Raw genomic sequence first — 19,884 nt, 5'->3', positions numbered from 1 at the left:
CTGTAGACTGATTTAGTCATTTAGTCACCTTACAATCAGTAGAAGGAACCAAATGGAAGAAAATCATTTATATTGGGAAAAAAAAAAATAATAATTATGGTTGGCATTTCATTTTAGCCGCCCTGAGTCAATAGGTTGTAGAACCACCTTTCACTGTATTTATAGGAGCAATCCTTTCTTGGTTTATCTCTATCAGCTTTGCACGCCTAGAGTCTGACGTTTTTCCTGTTTTTCTTTGCAAATGAGCTCCATCTCAGCCACTGAGTCTGATTCGGTGGAGAACATTAGTAAATGTCAGGTGTCTCAACTGGATTTAGGTCTGTACTTTGGGCCATTTCAACACGTAGATCTATATCATCCCTTTGAGGCTTGGGATGTGTGTTTAAGGGGAACCTCCACCTAAGTCTCACATCTTCTGCCACCTCCAGCAGTTTTGTTTTTCTGTATTGCTTGTATTTAGCTCCATTCATCTGCCTAAGAACTCTAACCAGCTTCCTTGTCATTGCTGAAGAAAAGCATCCCTTCAGCATTATGCTGCTACCACCATATGTTCCTTCTACACACAGCATTTTGCATGGGGGCCAAATTTAGGTCTAATCAGGCCAGATCACCTCTTCTGCATGTTTATGTGTCCCCTGTGGACAGTGGTAAAGGACTAATTGGACTTCTTATGGCTTTCATTCAGCTTCAACCTTGTTCACTAAATGCATAACTTCTAAAGACACATGGTTGTACTGCATTTTATTTAGCTGCATCAGTGTAAAGCGGACTAATATGAATGCACTCCATGCTTTTTTTTTATTTGTAAAATATTATGTAAGCTGTGTCATTTTCTTTGGTTGGTGGTTCCCTAAAATCCCAATATATTGTGGAAAGGTCCATAAAGTATGAATACCTTTGCACAAAATGTGCTTATTTAACTTTTTGTTCCCCCATCTTGCATATATAATCATGCTGCTAAAAGACTTTTGCAAATCAATTCAGCCCAGTTGTGTTTTGTAGAAAGTGCCAGAAGCGTTCTCGTTTTGATGTGCTGGCTATATCAGATCATCTTTATCTACTGCCTCGGCTTGCTACAGCAACTCAATGCTACACCAACAAACAGGGCTGCGTGGCTCTAACACAAACTACCTGTCTCCTCCTCTTGCACATGTGTACTATGTACATGATACACACTGTGTCATACACAGTCCCACCGTATGTCATCTCCAAAGCGGGCCTGTTCTTTCCAGGGTTGCTGCTACGTGACACCCCCTGCCCGGTCAATCCCTCTCAGGTTCCCGCCTCCGCAGTGTGCTGCTTCATTTACACATGAAATATTGATGTTCTTAATTTAACCCGCAGGGTGCTCAGGTGACGCCTTTTCCCGGGAGCCCGTAGCCTCATCAACCAAACCACACCCGCTCTGAACCGTGATTGGTTGACAGGCTGTGTTTGGGGTTTTTTATGCTTGGCTACTGCTCAGTGTGAGCAGCTCTTTATTGAGCTGGATGGCCCACCTTTTTTTGTACACGTTTTAGCCTGTGATTGTGTTTGTTGGAGCCAACAGGTAACTGTATACTCTATTCTCACTCGAGCCTTAATGTTGCAGAACAAATATCTGAAATGCCTGTAATGTCTTTGCACCTCTTTAAATTGGCATTGTATTCACACTTTAACAGGCTAAGTGGATCCAGTTAAATCAGAATCTTTAGGAGTATAGGTGTGTGTGTGTGTGTGTGGGATAATAATATTGCACGCCACACTTTTCAGTTTTTTATTTGTTAAAAAAGTTTGACACATCCAATAAATTTCATTCCACTTCATGATTGTGTCCCAGTTGTTGATTCTTCACAAAAAATTAGAATTTTATGTCTTTATGTTTGAAGCCTGAAATGTGACAAGAGGTTGAAAAGTTCAAGGGGGCTGAGTACTTTCACAAGGCTCTGTAGTTCCTCAAATACTTCAGAACCTTGTTAGTGACTATTTTAAAAATGAGCAGCATTTTGAGATAGATTAAGATGTGGGTCAATACAGAAACAAGAGGAAATGCATGATTGGTTTCACAGCGCTGAATGTAGGTATCCTGTTAACTTTGCGGAACAATTACAGGTGGTTATCCAACTTGCTAGCAGAATGCTGTTAAACTGGGATTGACTTTATTTCCTAATCTAACTTCCAAGTACTGAGGCAAATGGAATAATCCAGCCGTATGGTCCACACATAACTAATAAAGATGAGTATATTTTATGTGTAACCATCTAAGTTTTTCTACTTGTGTATCTGATCAGCAGGAGTAGCCAGAGGAATGCAGGTTCAGGCCAACCGGTCAGTAAAAAGTGTGCTCGTTGCTATTGGTTCCTCTGGTGCTGCAGGGAGGAGCCAGAAGGAAAGTTTAGAGTGTTAAGTCTTGTCATTCAAATTACAACACCATGGCTGAAATTGCTGGATGACAGCTGAGCGCACTTTCCTTCACTTTGATTCATGCCAGCAAGACTGTCCACAGGGGCTTGTTCAGTCCATTTTAAAAAAGACCTACAGAGATATTGAAGGACCCAAATTTGTTTCCTTGAAAGCAGAACTCCTGTGTGTCTCTTCTTTCTCTCTTAAAGACGTATGTGTAAGTGCTTCCTTCGTGCTGCAAAGTGGGTGAAGAGCCATCCCACACACAAATAACAAAATGATCCAACTCTTTAGGTTTGTAGATGTTTAGGTGTGTTGTGCTCTGCAGACCTTGAAATCAGTGTACAGTGAAGAATGATGGGAAAAAGGAAGTGCAAACCACAGTAGTGCATTGGCCTGGTTTGCCTTACTAGGACAAGCCAACATGGAGTCATCAGCAGAGGCAGGAGGGTTTATTCAAACTCCCACTTGAATCCCCCGCCCCCTTCCTTCAACATCCCAGTTCCACCATGCTCCTGTTGCTTAGCAACCGGCTGGGTCTTCTTAAGAGGAAAGAGAGTTGTCATAGATGTGTGTGTATCCACAGCTGAACGCAAGAACACTCCCTTCCCGCATTTTGACATAGCACAGCTCAACATCACCCAAAGACACGGCACATGGAGCTGATTGGAATTATTTATTGTTGACATTTGTCTAGTCAGTAAACATACAGACTTGTTATGCTGTCTTCATAGATCAGTTTCACAATCAAGCATAAGAAAAATGACATAAGACATGATAAAGTTCATGGTCTTTTATTTGAAAAAAAAAATAAAATAAAATTAAAGACTAGCATGTACAACTTGGAATGAATGTAAACTGAACTCAGATGAACAGTTGCGCAGACCGGTGCGCCGCCAACACAGCGCAGCCCTCACTATGTTCTCGTCTGAGTCGAAAAGACAGAAGAAGAAAAAGTGAAGGCCAGTTATTCTCTCTTGCAAGAAAAGAGGACAGACACTCCATCTCAGCAAAAAAAAAAAAGAAGAAAAAACAAGAAAGCTCACTGTAAGACTCTTAAACTCCTCCCCTCCTTTACAAAGGGAAGGACAAACAACTACTAAGATGGCCGCCCAAATAACATAAAAACAAAAACATGCCGAATGTTTGAAAATGTGTTTTTTTGTACAACTTTTTTCTTTTTATCTAGCATACAATTAAATCCTGTTCCACTTTAATGCTCGAGTCAGAACCTGGTATATTCTCACCTAACAGTACAGGGTTCCTCTGCGAATACAAAAAAAAACCAAGAAGAGGACAGCTTAAAGTGGAATCAGCACGCTCTGGTAGTCCGGAGGAAGGATGGGGACTGGGGGTTCCAGGGGACAAAACGGGGCGGTGGGTTGGTGTTCCGGTCTCAAGCTGCATGCATGAAGAACAGAAAACAGAGAGAGACAGAGAGAGAGAGAAAAAGAGAGCGAAAGAGAGAGAAGAAGAGATAGCCAGCCCAGACGTTCACCACGAGCATATGGAACTGGGAGGAGTTGGCCAAATGCTTTAGATTCGGTCTGAAGGTAGTAGTAACCGGGTTGTTGTTGTTATTATTTTTACTCGTACTGATGCTAAACTGATCTTTTTGGAGGGAGGGAGCAGAATCACTAACCATCATTTTCATGCAGACATTTTTTGTATATTTTTTATAGATTTTTCCTGTGTGGACAGAAGGATATTTTTATTTCAACATTCAATTATTTTCTATACAGAAACAGTATGAATAAATGAACATTTTCTTCCAAGAGGTAAGTAAAACAATTTTGTTTTTTGGTTGTTTTTTTTTTCTTCTTTTTCTTCTAAGAGGGGGCAGGATGGGGCAGGCCAGCTTCACTTTGCAGTCATCATCTGTACAAACTCTGCAGATACACACACGCACACACACACAGAGAGAGAGAGAGAGAGAGAGAGAGAGAGAGGACAATAAGGTCATCAGCTTTACGACTCTGGCACAGCCCGTTGCCACAATATGCAGTCACCTGCTAAATTGTTAAATGCTTTATTAATTTTTTTAATCAAGTGGAGCGAGTTCTGAAGACACATCCTAATTACTGTCCCCTATTCCAAACAGCTTCCATGTTCGTCTCATTACACCACAATGATTGACTAACACTGGGCGTTATGCTACAGCGGGGCGGCAGTGGGATGGCAGGATAGTTCCGCACACGAGCTAAAACAGTGAATACATTCCTCAAGGAAAAGCCATTCTGGGATGCAGCGAGCATGTAGAAGTAGAACTCTTTTCAGCCAGAATATATCAACAGCCTGATATACAAAATGAGCGCAGTCTCTCGTGTAATGTGCCAAGAGGCGCGCAGCAGGGGGAAGGGAGAGACAAAGACTCCCGGCGCTCTGATGATGCACAGCCACGCGACAACATTGCCACATTTTGCCACGTTGCCACAACAAACTCAGGATTTTATGCGACAGACCAACTCAAAGTAGTGCATAGTTGTGGAATGGAAGCAAAATGATGCGAGGATTTAAAAAAATGTCTAACAGATAAAACTCTGTGCTGTGCTCTTGTCTCCGAGCTCTGCCACATCCTCAGATCTTCTGCAGCTTTTAACAGGTTTTCTTCCAGGATTGTTCTCTATTAGCTCCATCTGACTTCCCAACAACTCTGACTAGCTCCCTTTTATCTGCTAAAGAAAAGCATCCCCACAGCATGATAATCCCACCACCATGTTTCAGAGAGGGTCTCGTGGGTATCCTATCTATAGATTCTCCAAACTGATATGGATCTCTGCAGCTCCTCTAGAGTTATCATGGGCCTCTCAGTTGCTTCTTTGATTATTTCTCTCCATGCCTAGCCTTTTGGTTCAGAAGGTTTGCACTTGTGCCACACTCTATTTTGTGGGTGATGGTTCTGTAAGACTTTCAAAGCTTGGGACAACTTGTTGAATTTTCAGTACAAATGCACACCACACTTCTCAAACTTTTTACAAGTATAAAAAAAAACACATTTAAAACCAGTTTCCTCCCAGTTCTCAACTGTGCACTACTTTGTGTTGGTCTATCACATAAACTTCAGTGTATGGTTAGCTCGGCTCGCCCTCGGAGAAACACACAGCTTGGAAAATGCTGCTTTTCGTCTGACCCCTGTTTGGTGGAAGCTTCTGATCAGGCTCACTGACAGCCGAGTAAGTTATGCGTTTCCTTTCCAGCCCTCACTTTCAACGATTCCATACCTTCATAGTTGACCTGTCCGTCTCCGTCAATGTCTGCTTCTCTGATCATCTCGTCCACCTCCTCGTCTGTTAGCTTCTCTCCCAGGTTTGTCATGACGTGACGGAGCTCTGCAGCGCTGATGTAGCCGTTCCCGTCCTGGAAGCACGTGACATGGGTTCAAATGGGAACGTTTCCAAAAGGATGGCAACAACATGCTGTAGTGAGTTCCCACCAGGTAAGGAAAGCCATAACCTAGGACTTATTCTATGATAGGGAGATTTTAAGGCAAATTACTTTCTTATAATTTTTCATGTCCAAGTTGTTTTTTTCTAGAATTCAAAGGTTCTTTTGAGACCTTTTTATGTGAAGTAAAAAGTTTGCAATGAATTTATGACTTATTTCTGCATGTGTCGAAGCAGATGGACGGACAAATAGAGAGGCAGTCTATAACGAATGGATCTGGGGACAGATACATAAACGTTTTTGCCAATTGGCTATGGAAAAAGTCTGGAAATTCAAATATGTTTCCGTACTGTGTTTTCTTTCCTCATACGTACTTGTTCATACTGCGTAGAGACCCTGTGCTTTTTATACATTTAAAACAGTCAAACTTAAGTTCCCCATTTCAGCTCTTGTGGTGCTTCCATACCTTGTCAAATACCCGGAAAGCCTCACGGATCTCCTCCTCGCTGTCTGTGTCCTTCATTTTTCTGGCCATCATGGTCAGGAACTCAGGGAAGTCAATAGTTCCATTACCTGGAAAGGGTGATCAATGAGGCCCATTTAATCATCCAGAACAACAATCAGTTAAAAGCTAACTCTTATAAGCTGAAATAATAATATACCAGGATTTAGCTGATGAAATGCAGCCAACTGAAAACATATTAATTTAGTGCTTCAGCTCTGTTTGTCCTCCTCCTCATCGTATGAGCCATAGCTGTAGATCTGATGACATGTTACAGGCAGTAAGGGCGCAACATGACATGGAGGAGTTGCTGGAAGGATTCACACCTCATTTTGTCAAACAACCACAACATTCAACGTATTTGTGTGATAAACCAACACAAAGTAGTGCATAATTGCAAATTGGAAGGAAAAAAAGATACATGTTATTAAAAAGGTTGTGCAAATAAAAATCTGAAAAGTGTGGTCTGCATTTGTAGAACCCTCCTGTTGCTGTGGTTACAGCTGCAGGTGTAGCCCTTAACATCTACAGAGTAGAAAATAACTCAAGCTAAGTCTGTTGGACGGAGAGCGTCTTAACAACAATTTTTACGTCTTGCCAGATTCTCCGTTGGATCAGACTTTGATCTGAACCATTGCAGCGTAGCTCTGGCTATATGTTTACAGCCCTTAGGGTAAACCTCTGCTCGGGTCTAACAGCTTCTTCTGCACCATTGTCTTTTATATTTAGCTCCATTTATCGCATTATAAACTCTGACCAGCTACTGCGTTGCTGCTGAAGAAAAGCATTTTTACAACATGACGCTGCCACCACCGTGTTTTACCATGAGGCTGGTCTGCATCTACATCTGCATGTAGGCCAATAAGTTCAACTTTGGTCTCATCTGACCAGATCACCTTCTGCCACATGTTTGCTGTGTCCCCTACATGGCTTCTGTCAAACTGGAAAAATATATAAAATAAAAATGAATAGTCCAGCAAGGCCTTGAAGGACTATAGCTAAAGGAGTCCAGGGTCACCCATTCATTATGTAGACATGTAGTAAACTGTGCAGCTTGGCCTTCAATGAATCATAGACTTGTCTCTTCTGGAGGCTCAGAGAGAAACTCTGGGGGGGCATTAGGGCACTTCTAAGCAGATGCTCTTAGATAGTTACACATCCTCAGGTCTTTATGTCCTGCAGCTGTACACTGGCTATCAACGCGACACCCATAACTGAATGACAGGCCGTGTTTCATGTTGCCAACAGCAACTGCTGCGCCGGTTTGTCATACATGTGTTCTGTCGGATCAATATCTGTGTAGCTGTAGTCACAGCAGGATTACACCGAGATCACACTCTCCTGACTGTGGAAGGAGCTCTGTGGTTCATCAGCTCCACGGCGAGGGAGAATCTAACCAAGAGCCTCCTCTTAAGTACACCTGGAACCGTTATGGGACCAAATTTAATAAAAGTTTTTTAAAGAAATACAAAGAAATGTAGGACCACATTTAAATGTCAGGGACAGTAAAGGTGAAGGAGCCCAGGGGATTAGCTTTAGTGGCAGATTAACCCATGAGAGAGCTGTCTTGGAGAGACATTTCAGGAGCCAACAGCAGCGTGGATGTCTGTGTGTGTGTGTATGGAACAAAAAGGGATGCAGTGATGTGATGGGGCAGATGGTGATCTCATGGCCAGGGGCAACAATCTAAAGAGCTGTTATCTAACGCATCAACATCCGCCAGCATTGAAGAAACACACACTGCCACTGGGAAGGGTGGGTGAGGGGATAACAGCAGAAGTTCAACTGGAAAAACAGTCTGAGGGAAGGGGGGCGAACGCTTAGCTGGATCTTCTGCATCGATGAAGAGGGTTAGGAGAAAGGTGGGATGAAGATGGGGAAGAAGGCAGAATCAGAAGAGACACAAAAAGGTGGGAGGGAAAAAAGAGAGAAAAAAGGAGAGGGCGGAAGGAAGTGAGTGGGCGACAGAGAGGGAGATGGAGATGTGAAGAGGAGAGAATATAAGGAGTGAACCGAGTGGGTGATGGTGCGATTACACATAAGAGGTGCTGACGCAAACTATAGATGGTTGAGACTTCTCAGCACACTTGTACGTGTGGTCATCCCCCCTCCCCAATGTGAGTGATGTGCTTGGGGTACAGGCTGTTTTATCTCATCTCACACCTGGGATCACGTTGGAGCAGGTGTGCTCAGCTTTCATTTTTCTGCTTGGCGACACAGAACAGCAATTCAATCTGATACCAGCATTCACATTCTTCCCAGATTACATCTTAGTTTTACAATCAAATTGCAAAGAGACTGTTTCTTTCAGCAGTCCTCTGTCTAGTCAAAGCCGGCCGCCCTCTCTTGCATTCATTGCCATTCTCTGCCTTTATTTACCTTGTTTGGTAAATAAAGCTGATTTTCAATGGGTTAGCTGACATCCAATGGCTGCCGAAGTGGGTACTGGATGTGCAGAGTACAGAGAGGCCTTATGTAACCACTTTTATTTTCCATTACTAGCTTCATTGCCGTCTGACCTAGATTGCATCAGCCAAGGGAGGCAGAGGCAGAACAAGGGGATGTTAGTGATGGGGTGTGTGTATGTGTGTGTGCTGGCTCTTAAATGCAACTTGTGGGGGTGGTGGGATAATCTTTGACTAAAAGGGTAATTGATTTATTCTGATCAATGTGGTCCTGCTACTAAATTCTGTAGGCCGACGAGTACAACATTCCCTACTTTTCTGGACTTCCAGCACAATGCTGGAAGTTGTGATTTCACTGTTTTTGGCACATGGGCTAACTTAGACCACCTCTACTTCAGAGACCCTTGTACCTGCCTGACAGAGACTAGAGTTTCCTACAACAAACGCACATTCTGTAAAGCATAGTTTGTGAGCTTTGGTTTGAAAAACATCTACAATATCACAGGTACAGATAATTGTTTGGCATTTAAACAAGGCCCATTTATTAAAATGAAAATGAATCTTCATTTCAAGGCATGTAAAGTCCAAAAACTTGTGAAATGGCCTTTTTTAAACGGCTGTGCATACAGACCGAAATTTAAAAACCAAAATACTGATTTTTAAAGATTAAAATCAGGCAGGTAAAGCAAGTCATTTATATATAAATTAAGGTAAAAACCTAACTTTTGTCACTCCAGAAAACTTAAGAAGGAACAACCTCTGGAAATTACAGCAGGGAATCTTTAGGAACTTGGTGAATGGATTCGATAATGATTCAAAAGGCTAAGATTTGATTATAATTTTATTGATAGATCGATTGCATCATGTATTCACCATAAACTGTCTAGGGGTTATTCCTCAAAATGAGACAGTAAATTAAACCACCAATCAGGTTCTGACGATTGGTAATTAAGCCAGAATCCTCCAAGCCCGCTTCTTTGTCGGAAAATAGATTTTTTTTTCCAACTCTTATCGAACTATGAACATTTTTCCATAATCAGTTTTCTTTTTTCCTTAACATGGTGGTCTCAACATGAAAGAAAGTGCCCAACGTTCCATGACTCTGTAGCAACCTGGGATAAGGGATTCTCAGGATATGATAACACTGAGTAAAGTTACCACTTATATTATTAATATATTCATACAAGGAATTCAAACAGAAATCTGAAACATAGCCCAAAGGCTTTGGTTCAAACCAGAATAGCCAAGATTATTCCTAATGTTGCATAAACGTTGTAACATATCAAGTTTTATTGTAGTAATTTAGTACGTAGTGAGTTTCATTTTTCTCTGACGTCTGACCTGCTGATTTTGATTATGACCGATTAATCAATTCCAATAAGTAACATCTTTGGTTTAGCATAGGCCAACCACAGCAGGAGTTATTAGTTTTGATGTGCTTAATGAATGGTGGAGGTCCAATTTTTTTCCTATTTGACCTGCTGATCACAGATCAAAGCTGATCTCTCGCCGATCCATAAGTGCATCCATGTCATTTAGAAGCATTTAAGTAAAAGCGCTAACTGCTACAGTGCCAATAAAAAAGAGAAACCGTTCCGACCGTTCTGAGTCTTTGACACAATGCTTGTTCTGAAAACTCCACCTGCTCATCCATATCAGTGACACTGTCGACTCTGATGGAGCTGAACGCGCAGTGACTAAACTGCTGACACAGAGGGGTACGTCATCCGACGATAAAGCTGGCCAGCCAGTTGGCGTGCACAGTCGGCGAACAGTTGGCAGAGAAATGCAGGGAGATAGGCAACAACACAGCTGATGTGTTTGGAGGCAGGACAATAATGGATGCCTCTGCTAATCCCCTGCTGTCTGTAACGGGGGGTTCTGAACACCGAAGTCACGCAATGACAGAAAATCACAGCCGTATACCCCGACAACAACTCAAATTAATTCCAAAATCTAGAAAGGTTTTGAGCGCTACGTATTTGAAAAGAAAAATGGGTTGCCATTGTGCACTTTCCGCAGCCCTGCAGCAGTCGCCAGTCATTTTGAAGATTAAAAAGCATATTAACCTAAATTTTAAAATCCCTCCACCTCTCCTGTTAAATGTGAGTAAATTTGGGGGATTTGCCAGCATATGAGCCGGAGCAGACCACTCATTATGTTTCCTGTGATACATTTGGGTCCACTGAACATGACCCACACAAATGAACTAAACCTCACAGTTTCATAACACAGAACATTCCTTCAGCATATGTGGTGTACGGGCTGTTGGGAGTACATGGGCTGCCTTTAGTGGCACTCCCTAGGAATGTTTGTAGTAATTACTTCCCAGGCAATTGTGAGCAAATGAACTGAACCAGGAACAAGCTTTTGTGGCTACTTTTGCTGAGTTCAAGTTGCCTCAGGATTCAGAACTTGGATCTAGGAATGTCAAAAGTCGAGCGGACTACACCAGTTCATATAGTCATATAGACCAGGCTAGCTTCTTTTAGTGTGTATTATCCTGCATTTTATTCTATCAAACACTAGCAACATGTTCATTAAAGGAGGTTGCATAGTACTGTTTGTGTTGCCGTTACTTTTTATATGCAAGGCAGCCATGTTGAATTGTGATGTTGGGATTGATGGGAAATGCAGGCAAAATTCACTTTGTTCATTTTTACGGCTCCAAAGTTAGAATTTTCAAATAGTGAGCCAAAGGATCAGAATGTTTTTGGTTTGTTTTGAATAATATACCACAACGCAGTGGAAAATCCCCAGTCTCCTTGAAATCCTGCTTTAAAAATTAAGAGATTTGTCAATTAATTAAGAGCACGGGATCAGCCAGTTTTCCTATGATTCGTTCCGGGCAGTGATCAGCAGGTCCTTTCTTTCTATTTGTTGAATGCATCATAACTAAGAACTCCCACTGTTTTCAGCCTATAAAGGCATCAACAGCATCCACTTTTTGAACCTGATAACAGTAGTATTGTCATTTCTTTGTTTTCTGTTGGATTCCAAACATTTATCTCCATCACAGACTCTGCAGCAACCTGAAAAGCTTGACCGGTCCAATTAAGATGTTTGTCAAGTTGACTGTAAAGTTTCAGAACAGTAATGATTATTCCAATAAAACAAGCATGTCATACTGACCGTCAGCATCCACCTCATTGATCATGTCCTGCAGCTCAGCCTCTGTGGGGTTCTGACCCAGCGACCTCATGACGGTGCCCAGCTCTTTGGTGGTAATGGTTCCGTCGCCATCCTTGTCAAATAAGGAGAAAGCCTCCTTGAACTCTGCAGGATTGAACGGAACATTTAGGAGTTAGGCTGCTGCGGCTGGACCAACCCAGACAGGTCATATCGGAGCTGTTTCATGGCTAATAGATTTCCGATTAGGTTCGTCTGGCACACTGTGGCAAATCTGATGAGCTTAGACATTTCACAGAAATCCAGCTCGTGTGTCAACAGAACGAATGTTTAAATAAAAAAGAAAATATATGCATCAGTTTTACAAGCAGAGTTCTTCGCTGCAGAACTATGGAGAGAAGTGAAGAGGCAATATGGAGCTTTAGCCTTGGGGTTTTAGCACTAGCTAATTAACCACAGAGGGGGTTTGGTTGTAAAGAAACCAGAGCTTCCAGTTTTACACTAAAGCATCACGTAGTGTTTTTATGACGAGAACATAAAGGTACCTCTGTGTTTGAAACTAATCAGAAGCATGGATGGAAAACTGTCTATTAAGTGACTTTGTAGGTTGCAGTCCTGACTCATAACTGCTGTGAATACTTCATCCCCTTATGTCCTGCTCATTTTCAACAGCTAATGATCTGCCAAGGGAAGTGAGGGCTGCTGCCAAATCCTTCAACGTTCCGCTTCCCTTCATGTGACGTGGAAGCAGCCAGAACGGCTGCTTGACTTTATTGAATAATGCAAGGCTGGATTTAATCCACTGAGAGCCAGAAAACAGCATTACAAGGAGAAAAGTTTGTTTTGAGGTTACTGGATGTGGAGGGCGGCTCTTACCTGCAATCTGCTCCTCTGTTAGTTGGTCAGCCTGTCGTTGGTGGGAGGGAAAAAAACATACAGGTTACTCAACAAGGAAAGCATTTCAGATATCAGAGTTTCCTTATGACATTACCCATGATGCCCCACCCTTCTCGGCTCCACACTGGCCTTGAAGTTTACGGCTTAACTGCAATCACCTCTAAGGATGTGGAAAACATACCAAAGCAACGCTCACAGCCAACAGCTTCATCCTGACTTAAAAAAATACCAGTTATAGGTGCTGCGGGGCTTAGTGGTTAGAGTGGATGTCCCATATTCAGAGGCTATTCTCGCACAGCCACCTGGGGTTTGACTCCGGACCTCAGGACGTTTGCAAAACTGTTTCACGTATCACTACAAAACTGAACACCTTTTGGGCTGTTCTGGTCTCATATTTAGTGCAGATTTAGAGCAACATTTAGTCAGACAAACTGCTCATAACTTGCCATAAGGTAATACAGTTTTAAAACTGCATCACCTTGATAATACTGATAGGTGGCACTCCTGTAGCAACCATACCAGGACAGTTTGTGTTTTCACCAAACATTTCCAAGCAGCCTGATTTGTCTCGCTTGATAGCGAGGGAACAGTATAGAAGCCTTCTTTCAACCAGCTGACCAGCAGTGCACATCAACAAGTGGGGGAGGGGGAGTGCTGTGTTCATTTTTCTCGACACATCTAGAAGAAAAAAAAAAAAAAAACTTCCTCCAGCACATCTTTGAAGGAGTTTAAACTCGGTGGAACTGTATGACAGATATCTTTACTGGGATTGGGAAGAATTGGTTGGAGTCCAGTTTGTCTCCATTGCGATAAAATAATGTATGATGGACGAAGATCTGTTATCAGCCTTGGCTTGCCATGATAGTAAGAGCTTATCAAAACAGTTGGCTTGTTTGAAAGATTAAAAAAAACCTCGTCAAAAGCAGTGCTTGAACTTTGCCTCCAAGCAACGCAATCGCAGCATGCAAAAAAAAAAACAAAAAGCAGGTTACAACACTTAAGTGACTGTAATAAAACGGGTTAAGGTGTTGCCTTCAGACCAATCTAAAAAAAAGCCAACCTGCTGGACTGGTTTGGTCAGCCTGCCCACCAGACTACCTTGAGCTTAGTCATGGCAGATGCACGTAAGCTTTAAATGGTTGCAAAGAAAGTACCTCGCCCTTTTTAAACCTCAACATAAGAAAGCCATAAAGTGTGGAGACACAGCTACTGGTATAAATGACTGTTTCCTTCCTGTCATAAAAAAATGAAGGTATTTTTATTATCATGGTTAACAGACGAGCCTGACATCAGTGTACTTGGCAGTAAAGGGGGAACACACACAGAGCAACCAGGCACACATGCTCCCTCTCTCTCCTACACACAGAAATGGCGATCTTCCTCCACACCAATACTTTCCATACCCTTGTTTCCTGTGAACAAGGGTTCACAGGAAACGCTGGTACAAACCCGTAACGTTTGAACCGGCGTTCTCGTTTGAAAGCAGTGAACAAGTCATCCCTGAGTCCTGTGACTCTTGGAGACCTGAACCTCATTATGAGCGCAGTGTTTGGAGGTGAGGCCAGTCCATTTTGGAAATTAACTCAGCAAATTGAATTTGTTGCATAAGGGTTAGATTAGTTTAGGCTGGATTGGCATTTAGCAGACCACCACATGACAGCAATGCAGGCTGACCTTTTGCTCCTCTCAAACAGAGAGGCTTCTCCTCATGGACTAAGCAGCAGCAGGAGCTGCAGGTATCGATTGGGATTCGTGGAAGTTTTGCATAATTAGATGACCTGATTTAATAATCTGCACAACACATAACAATGGGAGTGTTTCCTCCCTCTCCATGCACCTCAGAACAGCCAAAATGAGCGATGATTTCATCTCTGGCGTTCTCCTTCTACCTGCCTCCTGTCAACGTTGTGTTGTCTCACTCCTGCTGGCTCCTTCAGCCCGTCCCTGCTGTCTCTCTAAGCCAAACAGGGTGTGGGGTTTGGTGACTCAGTGCTATGGAGCCTCTCATGGCTTTGACCCAAGTTGCTGAGGGCTTCTGGTGCCACAGCAACACCAGGACTATTTTCTTCCTCCGTCTGATCTTTCCCCATTGTGTGGCGGCTCTTGCTGTTCGGAGGAAACTCCCTGTGATTCACCGTCTTTAGCGTCTTATGGGCAGCGCTGTCGGTCTGAATAACAACTTGTAGGGTAACAGGAATCTGTGCGTGTGTTTGTGGATGCTGACATGAGTGGGTCAACCACATTCACCGTTGCCAAGGCAGCAGGCCACAACACTCCCAGCAGAACTGCGGCAGGCAGGAACCAGTTCCATGAGCCAATCAAAAACAGGCATGTTGGTTGCTGGTATCAAGATTGTTCAAGGTTTAAAAATCACTAAGATCTTCCATCATTCCATCCTTATGCTTTAATCCCTTTTACAGAGATGCCAAAGGAAGTGGTGGAGTGACCAGAGTTTTGTAGCATACAGTGATGCCCCCTCCCCCACCAGTTGCTGCACAAGGCTGGTCAGCTGGCAGAAAGAAGGCGACAACAAGTTTTTTTCCTGATATTTTCCACTGTTTGGAATAATTCAGGTCATGAAACTGGTGGCATGCAAGCTAAAAGCAGTATGTCTGTTAGACAGCTGACTCCAGGCACAACCACAGCAGATAGCCCAAATAATTAACAGTTTGTTAAAGACAGAACCAACTTCTGGCAGGTAAACAGACGTCAGTCAGCATCTTTAATACCTATTAGACATCGTGCTGAAGGGCACCGGGACAAAAACTGATGCTGCAGAACAGAACAGGCTCAGAAAGGGGCCTTGCATTATCGGCAGCCAAACTGGTGTGGGTTGTTTAATAGAAAGTAAGCAAATAGTACTTCAAAATATACTGCTGCATTTTAAGGCGTTTATTCGTCAGTGTGACGAAGTGCGATCTGTGACAGGTCAAATTTCCAGTTTTATCCGAAGCATCCAAAATCAGAACTGCTGTCGTTTACATCTCTAAACACATCAACCAAGATTTACTGTCATGGACTTTTTTTGCGGGTCAGACCTTAAAGAAAACCAAGAATCGGTACGGTCCCGGAAAAGTCTGACTGGTGCACCTCTAAAAACAAGACTATCCATCATGGATCTTCCCTGTTTTTTTATCTACTGCTGAGGTGCCCGACCAGTCTGTCGAGCTCAATCTCTACAGCCAATGTAGTAAAGCTGTACAAGCAGCCATCACTCTGACAGATCGGTGTGACGTGTTGAAGCATTCAGAAGAAAAACAAAGACACAGTGTGGCACAGTGTGTGTGTGGGGGGTTGGTTCATTGCCCCAACAGTGCAATGAATGCCTCTTCTCTTTTGGGTTGGACAAAAGACAGCGAGGCCTCAGACTCAAGCAGCATCAGAGGGAGAGGTGGGGTGTAAACAACGCCACGCTCCTAATGAGCAGCGACAGGGCCAACGCACCAAATGGCTTGTGGCAGCAGGTGATGGGGTCCTCAACCATGCTGCAGACGGGACATAATCCCTCCGAGACGCAGGGAACGTGTTGGACACAGCTAGGTGTTACCACCAAACGCATCAATTATTCACCACAGTATATCACTTGTGTTGCGAGTTACTAAACATGCATCAGCAAAAAAACAAAAAAAGTGGAGCAGGAACAAGACAGGGTCTCTGCACACTTATTCAATACTTCCATCAGGGTGGTGGGGGGGTTTCCACCTGAGCGGGCCCAGTGCCGCCAGACAAGGGGCTTATGGTTGTGGATGAAACTTTTCACAGATGCCGATGGCCAGGCGAGCTCCACAAGAATCCCGCGTTACACTCCGACGACTGCAGCATGATGCAACGTGAAACTGAATGGGAGCTTGATACCATATGTGGGATATCTGATCGCAGCAGACGGGTGGCGGTGGGGGGTGCGGTTGAATGGTTTACAGCTTCTGGACGCCTTCACGCTAAAAGGCTTCTGAGGAATATTCAGATCATTTGCAGTTGGTGGCTTGTTCCTATGCTGCAGATGTCAATCTGAGGTTGGCTTACAGTAATGGGCTCCAAAAATGAATTTTGCGAGTCACCGAGGCCTAAAGAGGTGACTGGAAAGTAAGCTGCAACAGAGTGACATGCAGAATACATAATTATATCAACTGTACAGCAGGGTGTCGGCCAGGTCATTTCCATGTCACACTGCTGGTTGTAGGCGTGAAGAAGAAGAAGAAAAAAGTCGAATAAACTTGTTTATGTCTGTAGTCTATATTTTTATACAGTGGACAGAGAGCTTCTTGGACACGTCCCACAGGTGCCACATTTGCATAACATCGACAAATTTGCAAAGAAGCAACCAAATCAGCAGGCAGGCATAACCCAACCAGATAACCCAGAGCCTACCTACGATAAAAGCCTCGCAGAGCTGCAGGAGAGGCGGAACCGCGTCCGATAGCTCCTCTGTCTGAGCTCCAACAGCCCCCCAATGGCGATGTGACCTCGCGATTACGGAGTATGGTCAATTTCCGTTGCGGAACACGGACGAGAACAGCAGCGGTTTCAGGAGCGGCGCGGCGCGGCGAAGCTAGGCGGCGGCGCGATGGTGCAACCCCGAAAAAAGCGGAAAACCCATGACTTTCATCATCCTGACTGTGCTGTTAGCGTGAGAACGAGGAAAAGAGAACATATTGATCAGTATGCATCCCTGCGAAGGAAAAATACCAGCGTGTGGCTTTGATACGTCGTCCCAACACGAAGGCGCGTTGTAAAAACAAAAAAAGCACCCTATCGCACTTATACCAGGATATTTATCCCGTAATAACCCAGAATAGCCTGCTGGTTGCCCTGACACCCCCAAATGTCGTCCAAGTTTTAATTCGAGCTGCGGCAAGCAGCTAATTGCGCAGTTATGAAGAATACAGAGTCAACATATGAAAATGAGCACATTTCCAAACATAAGCCCGCTAAGAAAAGGAAAAATGGCGCATTTTATGGCTTCCCCTTGAATAGGGTAAAACACAAAATGAGCCTCCTCGGTGTTTTCCGCCAACCTTACGCATACGAGTAGCTCATTTTAGGAATCAATGAGTGAACAGCAAATACAGAAACAGAATATCAAGAAGGCTCCAGTCTGTTAGGACTTCCAACACAGGCGTCCCAACAAATAAAACCGTCTTTTCCCCTCACTTATTAGAAAGAATAATTGGCTAATACGTACCATCGTGGATGGGGTTGTGTGCTTGTTGGTCTGTGGAGGCAGAGGCTCGTTCCTTAGACGGAGTTCCACTGGCGGCTCTGGAGTGTGTATATTGGCCGTGGCCAGAATGGGGAGGTGGTAGGAGGGTGGAGGGTTGGTTGTCTTTGTGTATCCCTCCGCCACGCTTGCACTTATCACTCACTTCCTTATTGCAATTCAGGGCCGTTTGCGACAGCGCGGCCCTCCAGCAGCCAACACGTCCGCAGTGCACAGAAGAGGAGCATCCTGCTCATTTTGACTCGCGATCAATCATTGATGATGTGCACAGTGTCTCCCTGATGATCATGGAAAAAGTAGAGCATATAATAATAGATTTTACAATAAATGTGAATTGAGATTAGGGATAAAACACAATATTTACTGTGGTCGGCCATATGCTTTACCTCATTAACACAATAGTAGATTTGATATGAATCCATTTCAAACCAGTGCGAGGTTTGTTTTTTCTGTGCGTCTTGACACTGCATAAGTTAAACATGAATATAGGTTATTTTAGTGCATATTTTTTTATGTACTGACTTTTATTTTCTTATTGATAATAACTGACATTGATTGTTGTCAATGTCAGTTGATTGTTTGGAAATTTTCAGTAAACATGCATAGGGTAATTGTGATAAATAATTAAGTTTGAATAGCCAAAACCTTTATCTGTTGTCCATTAGTTTGTCTATATGGCTAATAACAATTTGTTTACATCCGGAATTACTATTATGATTAAACTTTGTGGATTTTTCATAATAACATCTAAGATTACAACATCATAATTTACTATCAGTTTACTGAGGACATGTTTAAGTTGTCTTATTTCTGTAGCGGTTTTCAAATTGATAGGTTTAGACAGAAAATATAGGCTGTACCTTTAAATGAAAAAACATAAATTCCTGCCATTTAATTAAATGATGAGATTTACACTCAAATACAAATTCTGCGCTTCTGAAAATTAAAAAAAAAGGTCAGAAACTGCGATCTTCCGTTAACCAAGTACGTTTTGCATCGTTATTCTAGAAGTTACAATTTCTTGAAAGAAGGCACTAGGTTCTAGCCGCGGAAGGATACTGTAAATCTAGGAAGCGCGTTTGACATAGGAGAATTTGCGGCGCCTGTATGTGAGGGTCTTTCTGATTGGCCAGCGCAGACCTGCAATATTATACTCTTTGTCCCGGACGCATCGATTGGCTACACGGGACCTGCATTGCACCAGGCAGTAGTAGATAATAGAAACGTAATAAATACAAATACTCAACTCTTTAGGTGGAAAACAAAACATATTCACTGCTTAATTTCTTACGTTTTAACGGCATCCATGATTGCTTGTAGTACGAAAATATTTTTTTAATGGAGTCGGATGGAAATGCGACAGGTCTTCACAGTGTTTGACAGGTTCGTTGTGCGCACATTCACAGTTGACTGGCGAGGCTACGTGAAACGGGCTATAAACCACGGCAGGGCTGTTGGTAGCTTAGCGGTACTCAAAACCGAACCTTCTGGAAATGGCAATTCTCAAATCTCCGAAATAACACGTTGTAACCTGGATTGTTAGGGTGATGATGCAGAAGAGGGCAAAGTAATGTCTACAGACGGTCCGCAACTGCCTGTTTGTGACAAGAGCGCCACCTAGCGGACGAACAGAGAATTTATGGAAGGTTTATAGCGTTTACAACGAATTGGGGTTCTACAGTAGTTCTAGTCTTTTATGGACCTTGAGAAACATTAATAAATAAGCAACAAGGAACGAAAAAGGTTTCTATTACATCCCAGAGATAATGTATCTTTATGTATCTCATGTCTTTATAACCGTACAACATTTATTTGTGTGTTGCAAAAGTATTCGTTACCTGTGAACTATTTACACAAACCTCAGTGTATTGTATTGGTATTTTATGTGATAGACCAGCAGAAAAAGTAGTGCTTTTGGGAAAGTGGAAGCAACATACCACATGATTTTCAAAATGTTTACGAGTAAA

The 19,884-nt window shown here is 43.0% G+C and overlaps 1 protein-coding gene across 1 annotated transcript; it reads right to left on the bottom strand.

Moving 5' to 3' along the window:
- Positions 1 to 3,160: 3,160 nt before the first annotated feature.
- LOC124881816 (calmodulin-1) lies at positions 3,161 to 18,011 on the bottom strand. Its single transcript, XM_047387627.1, has 6 exons — positions 17,882 to 18,011; positions 12,679 to 12,709; positions 11,806 to 11,949; positions 6,233 to 6,339; positions 5,604 to 5,739; positions 3,161 to 4,271 (listed from the first exon to the last, which is right to left on the bottom strand). The coding sequence occupies exons 1-6, from the start codon at positions 17,882 to 17,884 to the stop codon at positions 4,243 to 4,245; spliced, it is 450 nt and encodes a 149-aa protein (XP_047243583.1). The 5' UTR covers positions 17,885 to 18,011; the 3' UTR covers positions 3,161 to 4,242.
- Positions 18,012 to 19,884: the final 1,873 nt, after the last annotated feature.

This window comes from Girardinichthys multiradiatus, chromosome 15 (genome assembly GCF_021462225.1).
Source record: "Girardinichthys multiradiatus isolate DD_20200921_A chromosome 15, DD_fGirMul_XY1, whole genome shotgun sequence".
Lineage (NCBI taxonomy): Eukaryota > Metazoa > Chordata > Actinopteri > Cyprinodontiformes > Goodeidae > Girardinichthys > Girardinichthys multiradiatus.
This window is presented reverse-complemented; position numbering and strand designations above follow the sequence as displayed.

Coding starts and splice junctions, on each gene's coding strand:
- LOC124881816 (XM_047387627.1), bottom strand. Junction 6,340..11,805: donor CAATGAGGTGGATGCTGACG/GTCAGTATGACA, acceptor CACCCTTTCCAG/GTAATGGAACTATTGACTTC. Junction 4,272..5,603: donor CGGACAGGTCAACTATGAAG/GTATGGAATCGT, acceptor GTGTATCTGCAG/AGTTTGTACAGATGATGACT.